At 42.8% G+C, this 19944-nt stretch overlaps 1 protein-coding gene across 2 annotated transcripts in view; it reads right to left on the bottom strand.

The window, feature by feature from the left end:
• The window catches only part of uri1 (URI1 prefoldin like chaperone), a 63876-nt gene that overhangs the window by 5119 nt on the left and 38813 nt on the right, over window positions 1-19944 (bottom strand). For both annotated transcript variants that reach the window (XM_085991550.1, XM_085991551.1), the window contains exons 8-10: window positions 10525-10813; window positions 5430-5572; window positions 5070-5316 (exon numbers count right to left, since the gene is read on the bottom strand). In XM_085991550.1, coding sequence (XP_085847676.1) covers window positions 5070-5316; window positions 5430-5572; window positions 10525-10813 — 679 coding nt within the window. The remainder of the gene's footprint in view (window positions 1-5069; window positions 5317-5429; window positions 5573-10524; window positions 10814-19944) is intronic.

The following is a 19944-nucleotide window of genomic DNA, read 5'->3' as shown; positions in this document are numbered from 1 at the left end:
AGGAAGGTACAAATGATGGCGGACAGTAGCTCCGAAGACCAGAATAGCGATAGCGACTCCGGAAACAAGAGACTAAGCTGTCTCAAATTATATAATGTACTTGCCAAAGAGGATTACCAAACCATTTGGGTTACCCTCACAATAGCAGGGTCCCCAGTTAAAATGGAGCTAGATACAGGATCAGCTCTAACCGTAATAAATCGACGAGATTACGAGAGGCTATTTTCGCATATACCTCTAAAAGACACATCCATTATCTTAAAAACATATACGGGGCAGAAAGTCTACCCCAAAGGAAAAATAAGGGTGCCTGTGGTATAAAACGGCAAAGAAATACAAAAGTTGTATTTATACATTCTACAAGATGGTGGTCCACCGTTGTTGGGACGTGAATGGATAAGGAAGATACGTTTAGACTGGCACTCCATTCAGGCACTGACGGTGACCAGTAAGGAAAAAAACAATGATGACATCATACCTGAACGATTAAAAGACATCTTGGCCAACGCCAAAGAAGTGTTTCAAGAGAAACTAGGAACCTTGAAAGGCATCACCGCCTCAATAAAAGTGGAAGATACAGCAATTCCAAAATTTTTTAAGGCAAGACCGGTGCCATACGCAATACGTCCGGCAGTCGAGGCAGAGCTGAAGAATTTGGAAAAGGCAGGCGTATTATCCAAAATAGATTGGAGCGAATGGGCAACACCCATCGTTCCAGTCATGAAAAAAACATTGAAAAATAACTCTGAGGAACAGAAAAAAATTCGCATCTGTGGGGACTTTAAGGTGACTGTAAACCCGGTCCTTCACACGGTACAGTATCCTCTTCCGAGGATAGAAGATATTTTCGCCTCACTATCCGGAGGGAAACGTTTCACAAAAATTGACTTGGCACAGGCATATCTACAGATGGAGGTTGAGGAGACCTCTAAAAAGTATCTCACAATAAACACACACAAAGGCCTGTACCAGTACAATCGACTGGTTTTTGGAATAGCATCAGCTCCAGCTATCTGGCAAAGAGCTATGGAGCAAGTCCTGCAAGGGATTCCGGGGACTCAATGCTACCTAGACGACATCCTTATAACAGGAGAAAACGACAACGAGCACCTTGCCAATTTGGAGCAGGTGCTCACTAGGCTGAAAGAACGGGGCCTACGAGCAAATCGCCCCAAGTGCGAATTTTTCCAAAATCAGACATCATATTGTGGCCACATAATTAATAAGGAAGGGTTGCATAAGTCACCTGAAAAAATTGAAGCAGTTATAAAAGCCCCAGCACCTGAAAATGTTTCACAATTAAGGTCATTCCTGGGATTAATAAATTACTATCATAAATTTTTACCGAACTTATCAACTATTCTACACCCTCTTAATGATCTTCTACAGACAGGAGTGATTTGGAAATGGAACGAAGACTGTAAACGTGCCTTCCATAAATGTAAAGACTTAATCACATCCGAGGAAATTTTGGCTCATTACAACCCATCACTACCAATCAGACTGGCGTGCGATGCATCCCCTTACGGCATAGGAGCGGTATTGTCCCATAGATTCCCTGATGGCTCGGAACGGCCGATAGCTTTTGCGTCACGCTCATTGAACTCAGCTGAGCGTAACTATGCCCAGATAGACAGGGAAGCACTCAGCCTGGTATGGGGAGTGAAGAAATTCAACCATTACCTACACGGACAAAAATTTACCTTGCTGACTGACCATCAACCCCTCATCTCCATATTCAACCCTAAAAAAGGTGTCCCCATTATGACGGCACAAAGACTACAGAGGTGGTCCCTTTTTCTAGGGGCACACCAATACAACATTGAATACAAAGGGTCAAAACAGCATGGGAATGCTGACGGTTTATCACGCCTACCGTTGCCAACGATAGAAGAGGCACCTACAGTAGACCCAGTAGAGACATTCCACTCTACCATAGTGGAATGTCTACCGGTGACAAATTCTGCCATTGAAAGGGAGACCAGAAATGACCCTACTCTCTCACGGGTCTACGATTTAACAATGAAGGGATGGCCAGCACATGGCGAACCACTGTTGCCAGCATTCTCGCAAAGAGGAGAACAGCTGTCAGTGTGCCGAGGAACCTTGATGTGTGGATCCAGAGTGGTGATTCCACCCAAACTCCAGGATAAAGTGCTAAAGGAGCTTCACGAGGAACATCTGGGTGGAGTGAAAATGAAGAACCTAGCTAGGGCGTTTGTATGGTGGCCAGGTATCGATGGAGACATCGAAGACATGACCAAGAGCTGCCTAGGATGTCAGAAGGTCCAAAATGCTCCGCCACAGGCCCCTCTACATCCATGGGAGTGGCCCTCATCTCCCTGGCAAAGGGTGCACATCGACTTTGCTGGTCCATTTATGGACTCAATGTTCTTAATCGCAGTTGATGCACACTCCAAGTGGCCGGAGGTAATAAAGATGTCCTCCACCACCACGGAAAAAACCATCACAGTATTAAGGACCATATTTGCCAGGAATGGGCTGCCGGAGCAGATATGTTCTGATAATGGACCGCAATTTGTGTCCGAAGAATTCAGAAAGTTCTTAAAGAACAATGGGGTAAAGCACTACACGTCCGCCCCATACCATCCCGCCACCAATGGATTGGCTGAAAGGTTTGTCCAGACCTTCAAGAAGGCCATCAAGGCCATGGGTAATGAAGACATAAAACTTCAGCAAAAGGTGGATAACTTCTTATTTGCATATAGGAATGCAACGCATATGGTTACTAACCAAACTCCCGCCATGATGTTCTACAATAGAAACCCAAGATGCCGGCTGGATTTGGTCAAGCCCAACATCCGAAGGGACGTGGAGAACCGGCAGTTTCAGGGCATGAATGAAAGGCCAACTAGGGCCTTCCAGATAGGCCAACCGGTTTTGGCCCGGGACTACTGTACCGAGAAATGGCAGCCTGGAACTATCTGCACACGATTAGGACCACTGATGTATACCGTGGACATCTGAGACAGCATAATAAGGCGCCATGCTGACCAAATCATCAAGTCATCTGAAAAGGGACAACCTACACCACCACTCTATACATCTAACGATGAAGTAGAGATACCCATATCTACCTCCGATCCGGTGATACTGGAGCCCGATGAACCCGACACTGGCCTTCAAGCCGAATCAGCCTTGCCAGAAGAACCTACTACACCACCAGAAACTACTACACCCCCGAGGCGTTATCTGGACCGAGTCAGGAAGCCTCCTGAGAGACTAACTTATAATTAATTAATACAGCAATGTATATTATTTTGCATATAACATGTAATTAATAATTACTTAAAATATGATGTACTAGTTAGCTAGAAGGGGAGGAATTGTGGTGTATGTGCCTTTAAGAGCAATTATGGTGTATGTGCCTTTAAGAGCCCCAGGTGTGCGTAATGCCGGTAATTGCCACTTGGGCTATATAAGCCTGTGTATTGTGTATATCCTTTAGAAACCCCCCCCAGACTTGCTTAGTAAATACCTATGAACCAACTCCTGTCTTCAGTATCTTTATCTACACACGGGCACTACAGGTGTGATCCAGCAGCGTTCGCACGTTAGCACGGTTACACGATCTTTATTTTTCTTGTAACCTGAAGCACTAGCCTCACTAGCCGCAGCAAGCATTGATTCTGGCAAAAACCTCCAAAATAAGCCAGTTTCATCGGCATTGTATAGCTGCGCTGGCGACAAATCATGTTGCTGCACAATCCGATTGAAATAATCGCAGTATTCTTCTGCGGCGTCGTGATCAGCTGATTTCTTCTCCCCGGAAATATCAAGTCGTCGTATCCCGTGCCGTACCTTGAAGCACGTTCGCCATCCATCAGAGAAAGCACACTTGTCAGTGAGCTCCATCTTTGCGTAGAAATCCTTCGCTTTTTCGATTAGCATGGGTCTGGAAATCGGAACACCCTCTGAACGCTTAAGAGAAAACCACTCAAAGCACGGTATCCAGCTCTTCAAGCTTAGGCTTACGAAGCGTACACCATTTCTCTACACTCTTAGATGTCTCCGAGCTTGAATAAAACTTGAGCAGCTTATCCTTCTGCGATTTGATGTCGTAGATTGTTGACGAACCGATTTTGAATTCATTCATGTTGATACGCTTCTCTCCCTTTTCTAGTCATTGGCATACATCGATTTTCTGTTTTAAAGTTAACACCACTCTCTTCCTTTTGGTTGGACCAACTTTTGGGATTTCCACAATGCAATCCAATGAGTACCAGCAGCGTGGGAGACACACAGTACTGTACCCCTGAAAAATGGCGAATCAGAAGAGACTACCGGCAGCGTGGGAGAGTCAGACTCCTGTTGCAGGGTTTTTGAGGTGTTCCGACTTCCGATAGCGCCAAGAGGCCGAGTAGTGACAGTTTGGAGAACTACCCCCACTGACTAACTCGGCCACCGCTGGAGACTCGGACTCGGCAACATTGCCGGTTATTGAGGTGTTGTTTTCGGAGCGAGAATTTTGCCGGTTAATAGAGGATTCCGGATATTTAGATGCCGTTTAAACGAAAGTTTCCTGTACCTTATTTACAAAGCCAAGGATTCCCTATTCCATTTTAACAGCCATTTTAACTTGTCCTGGCACCTTCAAAGACTTGTATACGTACACCCCCAGATCTCTGTTCCTGCACTCCCTTTAAAATTGTACCATTTTAGTTTACATTGCCTCTCCCCATTCTTCCTAACAAAATGAGTCAATTCACACTTCTCTGTGTAAAAATTTCATCTGCCATGTGTCTGTCCGTTTCACCAGTCAGTCTATGTCCTCCTGAATTCTGTTACTATCCTCCTACATTTCCGACATGGTGCTACTGGCCACTAATGTTACATATGTAACATTGCTCATTAGGAAGACCGTTGCATTACCAGATCTTTACTTATTCATGGCATAAACTCTGCAGTGAACCAGCACCTAGGGACAGCCTTTATAGATACATAAATATTGTGGTAATTAAGTTGCAGGCAAGTATACTAGTAGTAAGTTCGCCAAGAAAATTGAGCAAATCATGAAAACAAAATACAAAACAAGCATCACCTCTTACCTCAAATGAGCTAGACCAAGGAAGAGGTTTACTAGAAATATTTTCCTCTTCTTCCAAAATGCTGCATTCACTAGCATCACTGTGTATTGCTTCTTCATGACTCAGAGATCGTAAGGTACACCGCCTGTCTTCAAACTCTGTTGTGCTACTCTCACTTGTATCACTACATACACTGTTCTCTCGACTGCGTGACTTCAGAATGGATTTACGAGGAATGTATTCTCCATTTATAACATCAACAAAAAGTCTACAACAAAAATAAAGCAACTGAGCTTATGATATAAAAATGGCATAACAAATTAAGAAAAACTAGGCTAAAATGAGAACTTGGCATTTAGAAATTTGGCAAATTAGAAGTACCTGTAAATATCCGCAGGAGTTTTGATATTTGGCAGCTCTGGAGTGGAGTTTCCATTGCCAGTGCTGTTTTTCCTTTTACGCTTGGCCTCTTCCTTCTTTTCACTGAATTTTAAGGTTGTGTTCTTGCCAGTGTTTATTCTTACCTGGAAATATACAATTTCAAAAGGTACATGGCTGAGAAACCATTAAGAACATAAAAATAAGACCTCAAGGCAAAATGTAAACTTAGTGCGTCTACATGAAAGTACAACTGAATAATTAATGTTTTTAGATTTCCATTGAATTTCCTAAATATTAAATATATCTGTGTCAATAATATGGTGATAATGGTAAAGGAAACCTGTATAGAACACTTCTTTCTCTGTATTAAAAATCCAATAAAATTTACAACAATTCTCAAAGTATTAGATTATTTAAATAACTGCTATTTAGTAACTATTCTCAGACCAAAATTACAAGCAGCATTTGAACTGGCTTTACCTTAAGATAAAGAAAAAGTACAGTAAACACCTGTGGGCTACATCATACTATTTTCAAGGTTTCTGCTGTTGCTTCCCTGGCTTCCCAGTTAAAGTCACATAACAATAAATCACTGGATAAAACCAAGGAAGTAATAGACTGCAAATTTATACTGAACTTGAACTAAAAACACACTAAGCACTGACTCAATTGGCACAATTTTTGAATCGATTTTGTTTCAGATTGTGCTCGTGCTTTTTTAAGTGATAACAGAGGAAAAAATATTGGATCAGGATCTATAGTTTACAACAATTAACTGAAAAGCAAGATTTTGCTTCTTTAGAAAAAAAATCGTTATAAAATCAGAACTAAAAAATTCAAGAAGGAATTGAACAAACACTTGAAGAAAAATACAAAAAGGACATGGTGAAAAAGCAGAGAAGTGGGATTAGAGTAGATAGCTCTAATGTAAAGTTAGCACCAGCACAGACCCAATCGGCCTAAAGGCATCCTCCTGTGCCGAAACTGCTAGGATTGTATTACTATCACAATTCTTTGCATTCAACTGAGTAAATACTGGATTTATATTAACTAAACACACACTTATCTCAGGTATTTTTGAAGACTAGCACCACACAAAATGTTCTTGAACTCTCCTTAAAACAGCTTTTTTTAATGTGATGCTGGACAGGAGCATAGGTATGGCCTGGGTGGCAACCCCAGGGCAGGGCCTGGGTGGCAACCCCAGGGCAGGGCCTAGCGCTAGGAGAAGGGCACAAAATTTAAGCTTCTCGGGCCGCGGAGACTGGAGCCTTCTGGCTCTATTTGGCCGGCCCAAGAATGCGGGAATCTATGGGGCAGGCCATAAGAACATAAGAAGTAGGAGCAGGAGTAGGCCATATGGCCCCTCGGGCCTGCTCCACCATTCAATAGGATCATGGCTGATCCGAACTTAAGCTCACGTCCACTTCCCTGCCCTCTCCCCGTAACCCCTTATTCCCTTATCAGCTAGGAAACTGTCTATCTCCGTTTTAAATTTATTTAATGTCGCAGCTTCCACAACTCTCAGGTAGCAAATTCCATAGATTTACTACCCTCTCAGTGAAGTTTCTCCTCATCTCAGTTTTGAAAGGGCAGCCCCTTATTCTAAGATTATGCCCCCTAGTTCTAGTCTCACCCATCAGTGGAAACATCCTCACCACATCCACCCGATCAAGCCCCCTCACAATCTTATGTTTCGATAAGATCGCCTCTCATTCTTCTGAATTCCAATGAGTAGAGGCCCAACCTACTCAACCTTTCCTCATAAGTTAACCCCCTCATCTTCGGAATCAACCGAGTGAACCTTCTCTGAACTGCCTCGAGAGCAAGTATATCTTTTCTTAAATATGGAAACCAAAACTGTATGCAGTATTCCAGGTGTGGCCTCGCCAGTACCCTGTATAACTGCAGCAAGACTTCCCTGCTTTTATACTCCATCCCCCTTGCAATAAAAGCCAAGATTCCATTGGCCTTCCTGATCACCTGCTGTACCTGCATACTAACCTTCTGTGTTTCATGCACCAGGACCCCCAGATCCCTTTGTACTGTAGCACTTTGCAGTTTCTCTCCATTTAGATAATAACTTGCTCTTTGATTTTTTCTGCCAAAGTGCATAACCTCACACTTTCCAACATTATATTCCATCTGCCAAATTTTTGCCCACTCACCCAGCCTGTCTATGTCCTTTTGCAGGTTTTTTATGTCCTCCTCACTCACTGCTTTCCCTCCTATCTTTGTATCGTCGGCAAACTTGGATACGTTGCACTCGGTTCCTTCCTCCAAATCATTAATATAGATTGTAAAGAGTTGGGGTCCCAGCACTGACCCCTGCGGAACACCACTAGTTACTGATTGCCAACCCGAGAATGAAACATTTATCCCAACTCTGTTTTCTGTTAGATAGCCAATCTTCCACCCATGCCAGTATATTGCCCCCAATCCTGTGATTTTTTTTATCTTGTGCAGTAATCTTTTGTGTGGCACCTTGTCAAATGCCTTTTGGAAGTCCAAATACACCACATCCACTGGTTCCCCTTTATCCACCCTGTTTGTTACGTCCTCAAAGAAATCGAGCAAATTTGTCAAACATGACTTCCCCTTCGTAAAACCATGCTGACTCTGTCCGATTAAATTATGCTTATCCAAATGTCCTGTTACTGCTTCCTTAATAATGGACTCCAACATTTTACCAACCAGATGCTAGGCTAACTGGTCTATAGTTTCCAGCCTTTTGTCTGCCTCCCTTTTTAAATAAGGGCATTACATTAGCAGTTTTCCAATCTGCTGGGACCTTTCCTGAATCCAGGGAGTTTTGGAAAATTACCACCAATGCATCCACAATCCCTACTGCTACTTCTCTCAAGACCCTAGGATGTAAGCCATCAGGTCCAGGGGATTTATCCGCCTTTAGTCCCATTATCTTACCGAGTACCACCTCCTTAGTGATTTTAATCGTGTTTAGCTCCTCCCCCCATAGCCCCCTGTTTGTCCAGTGTTGGGATATTTTTAGTGTCCTCTACTGTAAAGACTGATACAAAATATTTGTTCAGCGTTTCTGCCATCTCCATGTTTCCCACCATTAATTTCCCGGTCTCGTCCTCTAAGGGACCAACATTCACTTTAGCCACCCTTTTTCTTTTATATAACTGTAGAAACTCTTGCTATCTGTTTTTATATTTTTTGCTAGTTTACTTTCATAATCTATCTTCTAGTTATTCTTTGCTGGCTTTTAAATGCTTCCCAATCTTCTATCCTCCCACTAGATTTGGCTACTTTATATGCCCTTGTTTTCAGTCGGATACTATCCTTTATTACTTTACTTAGCCACGGATAGCTCCAACGCCACCACTTAGGAAAGCCCCAGATATCCTGGGGAAATATATAGTGGGGAGACCCAGAAAATCAGGACTCTCTCCCTTTTGCCTGATCTTTGCGCCCAGGGAAATGGGAAGATTGAGGAAAATCAGCCCTATAGGATTTACTTCAACCTTTTAATTTTACTACATTTTTGATTTATGAAATTGAATGCACAAGAGAAGCCCATCCAGAAGGCTGGCATCCAATTAGTCTATACACAAGGTGCACTCGATAATGTAAAGCAAATGGAGCAGTCAACTTTCTCCTAAGCCCTCAGCTGTGTTGTTCTTTGAAGGGGAGCGTGAGCACTCTTTGGTGAATTAACTATCTTCCCTCCCATTTCTAGGAAGGTACCAACTGTTCAACTGGTGCCACTTCATTAAAGCACAGCTGAGTTCAGTAACTAACTGCGTGGGGAGTTGCAACTGCATATCCCAATCAGTGCTGATAGTTTCAATTCCAATGCACTGCACCACATTCAAAAACATTTATAATAGAGGAAGAAATTTCATGAAGCTCCATGTGAAATGTTACATGGACAGTATTTTCCCTCATAAAATAAGCTTTACTTGATATTGCGATCCAAGTAATACATGTTTCATGGGGGAAAATAAATCAAGTTGTTACTTTAATCAGTCCTCAAAGGTAGGTTTGATGAAAAAAGTGTGATGAGAAAGTTGCAGCACAGCAACCAATAAAACAGGGAAATAAAATATATTACCCTAGTCTCCAAAAACCTGCGAAACAGATGTATGTTTTTGACACCAATTGTGCTCAACTTAATGGAAATGTTGTACAGGTAAATGAGTTTTCAGCTTGGTAACAATTCTGATGCTTGAAACCATGTTCCCACTTTAGAATAAATTGTGGCATAATAAATAAATAACAGAAAGAGTGTCCTGTTTACATACAGTTCTGCTCTGTAATTTTTAAAATTCCAAATTGCTGGCTTTACCAATAGCTTAAAAAAGTGCATTCAATGAAATCATATAACGGCATGTTGGCCTTTACTGCAGGGGGTTGGAGTAGGTGAGGAAGTCTTACTACAATTGTACAGGGCTTTCGCGAGACCACACCTGGAGTACTGTGCAGTTTTGGTCGTCTTATCTGAGGAAGGATATACTTGACTTAGCGGCGGTGCAACAAAGGTTCACTAGATTGATTCCTGGGATGAGAGGGCTGTCCTACAAGGAGAGAATGAGCCTATGCTCTCTGGAGTTTAGAAGAATGAGAGGTGATCTCACTGAAACGTATAAGATTCTGAGGGGGATTGACAGGGTAGATGTGGAGAGATTATTTCCCCTGGCTGGAGAGTCTAGAACTAGGGGCATAGTCTCAGGATAAGGGGTCGGCCTTTTAGGGCTGAGATGAGTAAAAAAAATTCACTGAGGGTTGTGAATCTTTGGAATTCTCTGCCCCAGAGGGCTGTGAATGCTGAATCGTTGAGTATATTCAAGGCTGAGATAGATAGATTTTTGGACTCTAGGGGAATCAAGGGATATGGGGATCGGGCAGGTAAGTGGAGTTGAGGTCGAAGATCAGCCATATGAGGGGCCATATGGTCTACTCCTGCTCCTATTTCTTATGTTTTTATATTCTCTTATATTTCTATATTATGTTTAATGAGGCTTTTGAAAATAAATGGTACAGGCTTTTTTGAGCTTTTTAAACTGTCTAATGCTGAAATGAACACTAAAGGAGATTAAAAATTTGAGGCTGAAAAATTATAAATACTAACTCTTTTTGGTTCCACGGTGTGTGTGAAGTGTATGGTTGGAACACTGTCATCATCTCCAGTAACTTCCTCATCATAATCATCATCTTCATGACTATGCTTGTGTTCCAAGCCATTAATATGGGTAGCAGGTGGACTCAATTCTGCAGTTTCTTCATCGTCATCATTTTCATGTAGAGCTGGAAGATTCTTCCAATCAGGTCTCCCATCTATGTTGGGCTTTATGTTTCTGTCTTTCTCTTCTTCAGAGGAGCTACTTTCTTCACTATTTCCGTCAGCGGTGTCAGACATTCTGATTTAAAAATCACAGATTACTACAATAGCAATAACTGGCTTGTTCTATTGAGTTAATTTATTCAAAACTTTTGTCACAATATAGCGATAGACAGCATAGTTGACAGTACTCTCAGTTAGCGATCATTTTTTAAAAACAGTATCAGACAGCTAGTGACATCACGTACAGATGACAGTGAAGCAACAGATATCTGTGAGGATTTGCTAATGCACTAATACTGTCAAAAAGAATATAATATAAAATCAACTTTGGTTTGTTGGTCTTCAATCCCAAAGGAATTTGGACAATAAAAGGACTTTATGTTAAACATAGAGGTTTTTTCCCCCTTTGTAACCCTGCAATGGAATCAAAGTCATTTTAAATCAGGGAGTGGGCAAGGAAATAATTCTATCACACATGAAGCATCCTTATCTTTGCATAAGCTTTGAGGCTCCCTGGTCTCTAGGGATGTTTTCTTCTGAATGATGTATCAATTTTGAAAAGTTTCCCGATTGATGGTCCGTAATTTGCAGTCAGCGACGAAGCAAGGTGTTCGCCACCGGCCCCGAACTAAGCTTCCCACAAGCATCTCGCTATCTCTGTGGCGAGAGGTTCGGCTTTTCCGATGCATAATTGAAATCCATGCAAATTAATGGGGATTCCCAGCGAAGAGCTGCTGTGACGTCAACAAGCTGTCTAAGCAGCCAATCAAAATGCAGAATTGTCAGAGACAACGAACCAGGAAGTGGGTAAGCTCCTTTTATTCTGACCTTTTAAAAATGTTGAGAAAGCAAAACAAAGATTGGGGCTCTCACATGGGGAAAAGGCAAACCTGAAATAAAAGATCAACAAACTTAGAAAAAATTAATTAAAAAAAAGTTTAAATTTTTTTATTTTAAAATAGATAAATTTGAAACACCACAAAATTAAAATTAGTTTTTCAGGGCCATAATGTTTGTTCAGCAGTCAATACGCTGTTAAAACCCCAGTTACACCTAATCTAAAAGGGTCTAACTTTTAATAGGGTTTTTAAGAGCAGTGTTATTGGGGAAGAGCTGAAGTTTGTGTCAATTTCCATGATTTGACAGATTACACCAAGTGCTGGATGTGAGGCCGGGGGGGGGGGGGGCGGGCACAGGACAGCCAGTGTCGGAGCAGTGAATGACTGACCGCAACTTCATGATTTCCACGTTAGGATGCACATGTGCTACATCCTGAAGTTGCGGTCAGTTTCAAAGGGGTAATAGCGCCCACCGCAAATTCCGGGACGAATAAGTGTGAACATTAAAACTCTGTGCCCTTTAAGTTCCATGGCTTTCATACTCTTCACTGAACAATTATTTTTCATTGCAATAAGGCCATCGCTTCTGTGTTCAGCTAATATAACACATTTTGGACACTAAGGGAATCAAGGAATATGGGGATAGGGTGGGGAAAGTAAAGTTGAGGTTCAAGATCAATCACAATCTTATTGAATGGTGGAGCAGGTTTGAGGAACCGTATAGCCTACTCCTGCCCTAATTCCTTATGTTCTTATATTTCAGACCTACAGCAGTTCTCATGAAGTGATTTTGATGTATTTTATTCTTCAGTAGAGTACCTTTATTGCCAATTTCACTCCAGAACATGACATGCAGGGAATTACATTAGATGACCTTTGTTGGATTTACTGTATGAGAACTATAACAATTCCACTCAACTTTTACAAGATGGACTTTGCTCCAATAAATAAAACAAATATATAAAAAGAAAAAACACTTCTCAATGACTGACCCTATAATATTGTGACATTTTTAGCTATTTCTTAGAGGGAACTACAATACTTGCATTTGACTGATTAGGCAGCAGCACAACTGAATAAAACAGATTCAAACTTGATTAAAGATACATACATTGCATTAAAAATTGTGAGCCAACCATAAATACCAAAAATGAAAAACTGATCAGTTGTATCCACTGTGCAACTTGAATGTCAATACTTCACATTGAATATCCTCAATATTTCTGAAGATTTGATAATAAATCAGGAGTGAAGGAAACGCTCATTCATGCCTTGCCTGCAAGTCTCGATCAGCAATAATTTAACATGTCTAGGTCAAAAGTTATTTGGGTGAATGAAAGTTGAGTACTTTAATTTTACTTAAAATAATGAATACTTAACAAGTTGGCTCCACTGCAATTACAAAATCTTGTAAATCTATACCAATGGCAGATAAAGAGCAACAGATAAATGACAGTAAAGGCTGTCATTCAATCTAGACATTCAGACTTCATAAATCACAACAGCAAAAATTCGAGATTTGTGATGTGAAATTTGACAAATTTGACTCAACCCTTGAATTTCTCTCCGTGTATTTTCTTTTTCGTAGTACATGTACCCAATTGTTGTTTTAAAGCAAATTTCCTTACTGCTGACTATGATTACCAGGTGGGGCAGCATGATAAAATTTGATACTGTCTGAAGCGGTACTTGATAGGCACAGAATTACAATATTTTCTGGCCATTTACATGTTTTTATTATATACAGTATCACATTATAATGCACTGTTAAATGTACAACTGGTTTTTGACGCCAATTTTATTTCTAATTTTACCAGCATTTAAAGAGTGTCGATATGGGCAATGGGGTGGTAGACCACATCAGAGTGGCAGGATGTGGGTTGGCACCCAAGACCCTCCATTATAAAATTCTAACAGGACTAGACAGACTAGATGCAGGAAGGATGTTCCCGATGGCGGGGGAGTCCAGAACCAGGGGTCATAGTCTAAGGATAAGGGGTAAGCCATTTAGGACTGAGATGAGGAGGAATTTCTTCACCTAGAGAGTGGTGAACCTGTGGAATTCTCTACCACAGAAGGCAGTTGAGGCCAATTCATTAAATATATTCAAGAAGGAGTTAGATATATTTCTTAAGACTAAAGGGATATGGGGGAGAAAGCAGGGGAAGGGTACTGAATTTGGATGATCAGCCATGATCTCATTAAATGGCAGAACAGGCTTGAGGGGCCGAATGGCCTACTCCTGCTCCTATCTTCTATGTACCGAGTTGTCATTCAGCAATATCAGGGAAATATTGACTGGAGGACAGGCAGTTCCCCACAGATAGAGGAAGGAAACTTAATCCTAGGCTGTTCTTGCATACCTTCTTGTGGCTGGTTTCAGAGTGCCAGGGGCCTGGGAGCAGATGGTGTATTGCAGGCAAAGACATTATTTTGGGTGAGGGGAGAAGTAATAGGAGGAATTTTGCTGACAGTAACTTTATTTTGTAATATAAACTGCTTTGAGGGCTTTGACTAGGATATCTTCACAGGTTAAATTTTAGCATATAAACATAGCAGAAGGCACTTAAAATTAAATCACCCATATTATAGCCTTAGTTGCTATAGAAATGAACTGAGGGAAAAGTTGCTTTATTCTTAAAAGTCAAGTTAAATCATGGTGAATTTTTATATATATTATATTCAACTTCCCTACATTTAACTGCTGTGAATGTTTCTCAGCTATTTACCTCCTCTCAGACAGAGTATTCTGTTCCAACTTAATCAACCAGGGTTTCCATGCTACAAAAATATATGGATAAATGATACAACTATAAAGTACTAGATGTGGCAAGATTTCAAGGTGGCTTTTAATGTGTCTTTAAAACGTTTCATCTGTCTCACTTTTGTTGTGATATCCGGATTGCAGCTCAGCTTTGGGAATTCTGTAAGCAGGCATGCGAACGACGTGTCGCAACTGGACTTATTTGACCATGGCCTCAATTCTAGTTATATTGTAGTATTTGAAGAAATCAGTGTTAGGTACCCTGTCCTGCCACTTGGTGCCAAATTTACATTGTAAACAACGCAAGTGAAAATGATCAAGTTGCTTGATATGATGGCGGTAGCAGGTCCACAACTCCAATCCATATAGTAAAGGTGGTGAGGACAACAGATTGGTATACAGCAACTTTTGTTGGCGGACTAACCCCTTGTTCCTGCCAGAGTCCCTGCAACAATCTCAACACCTGGGAAGACACAGCCACCAACAGCCCATAATGCCAGCATGTGTGCCAGGTCAGTTTGAGTGAGGTTCCAAGGTTGCGAGATTTGGCTGCTGAATGCCTGGTACACAAGGCAACTCATCCAGTTGCCTCATCTGGATTTCAATGAGATAGGTGTGGCCGTATATGTGCGTCCAAGATCATGTTCTTCTCGCATCAGCGCAACCAGAAAAATGGAGACTCATCCGTCGATTCATTATCATGCACCAGAAAAACAAATCCCTCCCCCGCCCCGTTTTTCGTCGTGCTGGGTTCCTCAACCTACATGCATCATGTGAGCTGAGAACACAAAGAAATCTCACAATTGCATTTTCAACAGCAACTTAAAAAGGCGAAAAAAAGTCACTCAGATTGAATATTACTACAATTTGTTTGGACAACTTCAAATCTCACTGCCCCCCTCTACTTAGTCAAGCCATTATTTCCTAGACTTGAGCTGGAGCTCTTCTCCTCAATAGAGTATATTTAGCTCCCAAAAGGGTCACTTGAAGGCAAAATTAAATTTCACCATATAGACCAGAGGACCACAAGTTCAATTCTCAGTCTGGGTTGAGTTAGCTGATCTCAGCCAGGGTGGCAGTAGGCATCCTACAAATAGCCTCGGCCTAGGAAGTGGAAATCCATTCAGGTGCCTCTTGATACTATCCAGTGACATTTGCTGAAAAGGCGTGCACGTGTGCATGCCAGGTGAGGATTGAACTGAAGACATGTTGTTGGGCAGGTTTACGCTTCATCTGACCCAGGCTTGAAAGCATAAACTGAGTGCAAAAAGTGGAAAAGTATTCCACTCTACAAGAAAGATTACCCTTATAAAATGGACAGAAGAGGAATGTGCCCTAAAATCCATTGGGGGTGGGGGGTGGAAATGGTGCACGGCATTCCAAATTAAGTAAATAAATGCAGAGAAGCACCACCCTCAGACCTCTGTCGCTGACCTCGCCAAAGTTCGCAGGGCTGTGGTAGGCCTCTTCATTTGCCTATCATTGACGGACGCATGTGCCACTAGAAGTGCAACAGCAGTAAGGCTGGACGGTTTGGCAGAGGTAGCCTGGCTGGGAGAGGGATCGCGCCCCCACCCCCAGAAACAAGTTGCAGGTGCCACTGTGGCCCCTGTTGCAAGGAGCGTACTTTAAAAATATATACAAATTCCAGGCCATCATCCCAGCCCCACGGCTACCAGTGGTCAGGGAGATCTGTTTGGTCTAACCATGATCCCTCTGAAGGCTTGGGAACTCCTGACTTATGTCCCAGCCCTTGGCCCAGCTGTCACCATTACAATGATGACCTTATTTGGGCGAACAGAGGTTCTGCTTCCACAAGGCCATCTGGGTTTCTTGGCGCAAAGCTGGAATCTGGTGTCTCCCGGTCCAGGTCTTCTCCTACCCAAGTTATCAGAATGCTGGCTGATTTTCAAGATGCATAATCCTCATTTTTAAAACTTACACTGTTCTCCTTTCATCTACATCATTTTCACAATGTCCCAGAACACACACATCTATAACACAGGCATGGTAGCATCGTGGTTATGTTACTGGACTAGTAAGCCAGAAGCCTGGACTAATGATATGGGGAACAGGAGTTCAAATCTCACCACAGCAGCTTAAATTTAAAAAAAAATCTGGAATAGTATCAGTAATGGTGAAAATGAAACTATGAAAATGTCATAAAAACCCATCTGGAAAGGAAATCTGCCATCCTTACCTGGTCTGGCCTATATGTGATCCACAGCAATGTGGTTGACCCTTAACTGCCCTTTGCAAGTCACTCAGTTGTATAAGGCCATCATCCCAGCCCAGTGATTCCCACATCGTTCCCGAGATGTGGGCGTCACTGGCAAGGCCCAGCATTTATTGCCCATACCGAATTGCCCTCGAGAAGGTGGTGGCAAGTCGTCCTCTTGAACCACTGCAATCTGCGTGGTGGAGGTTCTCCCATAGTGCTATGAGTTCCAGGATTTTGACCCAGCGATGAAGGATCGGCGATATATTTTCAAGTCAGGATGGTGTGCAACTTGGAGGGGAACTTGCAGATGGTGTTCCCATGGGCCTGCTGCCCTTGTCATTCTAGGTGGTAGAGGTCCCGGGTTTGGGAGGTGCTGTCAAAGAAGCCTTGGCGAGTTGCTGCAGTGCATCTTGTAGCTGGTACACACTGCAGCCACAGTGTGCCAGTGGTGGAGGGCGTGAATGTTTAAAGTGGTGAATGGGGTGCCAATCAAGTGGGCTGCTTTGTCCTGTATGGTGTTGTTGGAGTTGCACTCATCCAGGCAAGTGAAGAGTATTCTATCACACTCCTTACTTGTGCCTTGTAGATGGTAGAAAGGCTTTGGGGAGTCAGAAGATGAGACAGTCACCGCAGAATACCCAGCCTCCGACCTGCTCTTGTGCCATAGTATTTATGTGGCTGGTCCAATTAAGTTTCTGGTCAATGGAGACCACCAGGATTTGATGATGGTGGGGGATTCAACGATGGTAATGCCATTGAATGTCGAGGGGTGGTGGCTAGACTCCCGCTTGTTGGAGATAGTCATTGCCTGGCACTTGTGTGGCACGAATGTTACTTGCCACTTATCAGCCCAAGCCTGAATGTCGTCCAGGTCTTACTGCATGTGGGCAAGGACTGTTTCTTTATCGGAGGAGTTGCGAATAGAACTGAACACTGTGCAATCATCAGTGAACATCCCCACTTCTGTCTTTATGATGGAGAGAAGGTCATTGATGAAGCAGCTGAAGATGGTTGGTCCTAGGACACTGCCCTGAGGATAGGTGGCCCTGAACTCCACCGAATAACTGTTGTCGCTGCTATATCTAACCCTCAACTTAACCTGTTCTCAGGAATATTCTCTTTCCATTACCAGGAACTGACTTGAGTGTTTTTAAAAAAAGCATTTAACCAACCTAATGTGCTGTTTTTAAAAGCACTTGACTAAATTTAACCCAACATTTTTTATTTTAAAAGAACCTTTGGCGAAGGGGGGGGGGAAATTATCATTCAGTTCTCCCACCCCCAGTGACACCATATTTCAAGTTCCCTCTACTGCCAATTCCCTGCTCCAATGTTCCTGTTTTTTCTGCAATCCCATGCCTTCCTGTCCTGAACAAAACATTTACCATCATGCTTTTCTCAGCAACAGCTCTTAACCCCCTTCCCACTGATCACATGTCTTTAGGACTCTCCTTCCAGGCAGAAAAAACAAACGAACTTGCATTTATATAGTACTCAATATCACACCATTTCATCACCGTCATACCCCGACATGTTACTCCCACACTTCAGAACCCCCTCTCCAGTGCTCCCCTCCCAATTCCCTCTGTTCCTGCTACTACCCCAAAATGTAGGACTACTCTCCCAAAACTGCCTAACCACATGGTTCCCACTACTGCTACATGCAGCACTTGCAACCTACCTGCATCCTCAAACATCTTTCCTACCATCTTCCTCTGCATCCTGGGCTTTAAAAATCTTAGCGATAAAATTAGCTTTATATTAAAACAGATAATAAATCAATGGTTGACAATGCCTACATGAATAAACGCATAAATGATGAAGTTAGACCTGAAAATACCAGTAACACTCCCATAATGCAGTGTAATACAATGTAACTTATTCACTCACCGTATATCAGTAACCCAGAGAACATATTGTACGTTACATGGGAGAGATATCCTTTGACTATGAGAGCAATGGCATTGATTGATCCACTAATAAGGAGGATAAAGTATGGATGTTAGTGCATGCAGGGAACGGTAGCAAAGTGGTTATGTTACTGGACTAGTAATCCAGAGGCCTGGACTAATGATCCAGAGACGTAAATCCCACCACTGCAGCTGGGGAATTTAAATTTAAATAAATCTGGAATAATGGACCAGTAATGGTGAAACTATCGGATTGTCGTAAAAACCCATCTGGTTCACTAATGTCCTTTAGGGATAGAAATCTGCCGTCCATCCTTGGTCTGGCCTACATGTGACTCCAGACCCACAGCAACGTGGTTGACTTTTAACTGCCCTCTGAAATGGCCTAGCAAGCCACTCAGTTGTACAAAAACCGCTACGACCGCCTGGCATCGACCTCAGCACAACAACGCCTGACGACTTGTGCCAAAATTGAGACAGCTGTCCCACAGAATCATACCTTTCAGCCAATGTCCCAAACTCCTCCATCACCATCCCTGGGTATGTCCTGTCCCACCAGCAGGACAAACCCAACAGTGGTATACAGTCGGGAAGGAGTAGCCCTGGGAGCCTTCAACATTCAGGTCAAGCATGGGCAAGGAAACCACCTGATGATTACCTACCTCAGCTGATGAATCAGTACTCCTCCATGTTGAACACCACAGAGAGTAGCAAGGGCACAGCATGTACTTTGGATGGGGGACTTCAATGTCCATCACCAAGAGTGGCTCGGTAGCACCACTACTGACTAAGATGGCCAAGCCCTAAAGGACATAGCTGTCAGTCTGGGCCTGCAACAGGTGGAGAGAGAACCAACACGAGGGAAAACCTGCTTGACCTCGTCCTCACCAATCTACCTGTTGCAGATGCATCTGTCCATGACAGCTTGGTAGCAGTGACCACCGCACAGTCAGTCATTCACACTGAGGACACCCTCCATTGTGTTGTGACACTACCACTGTGCTAAATGGGATAGATTCAGAACAGATCTAACAGCTCAAAACTGGGCATCCATGAGGCACTGTGGGCCATCAGCAGCAGCAAAATTGTATTCCACCACAATCTGTAACCTCATGATCCGGCATATCCCTCACTCTACCATTACCATCAAGCCAGGGGAGCAACCCTGGCTCAATAAGGAGTGTAGAAGAGCATGCCGGGAGTAGCACCAGGCATATGTAAAAATGCCTGGGGAAGCTGCAACACAGGACTACATGCATGCTAAAAAGCAGAAGCAGCATGCTATAGACAGAGCTAAGCGATCCCACAATCAACGGATCAGATCACACCTCTGCAGACCTGCCACATCCAGTAGTTAATGGTGGTGGACCATTAAACATAGGAACATAGAAGATAGGAGGAGTAGGCCATTCGGCCCTTCGAGCCTGCTCCGCCATTCAATGAGATCATGGCTGATCATCCAAATTCAGTACC

Source organism: Somniosus microcephalus, chromosome 6, assembly GCF_052327205.1.
Source record: "Somniosus microcephalus isolate GS21.2 chromosome 6, FLI_Smic_1.0, whole genome shotgun sequence".
NCBI classification, from domain to species: Eukaryota; Metazoa; Chordata; class Chondrichthyes; order Squaliformes; family Somniosidae; genus Somniosus; species Somniosus microcephalus.
Note: the sequence above shows the minus strand (reverse complement) of the source record. Positions and strands in the feature narration are given on the sequence as shown.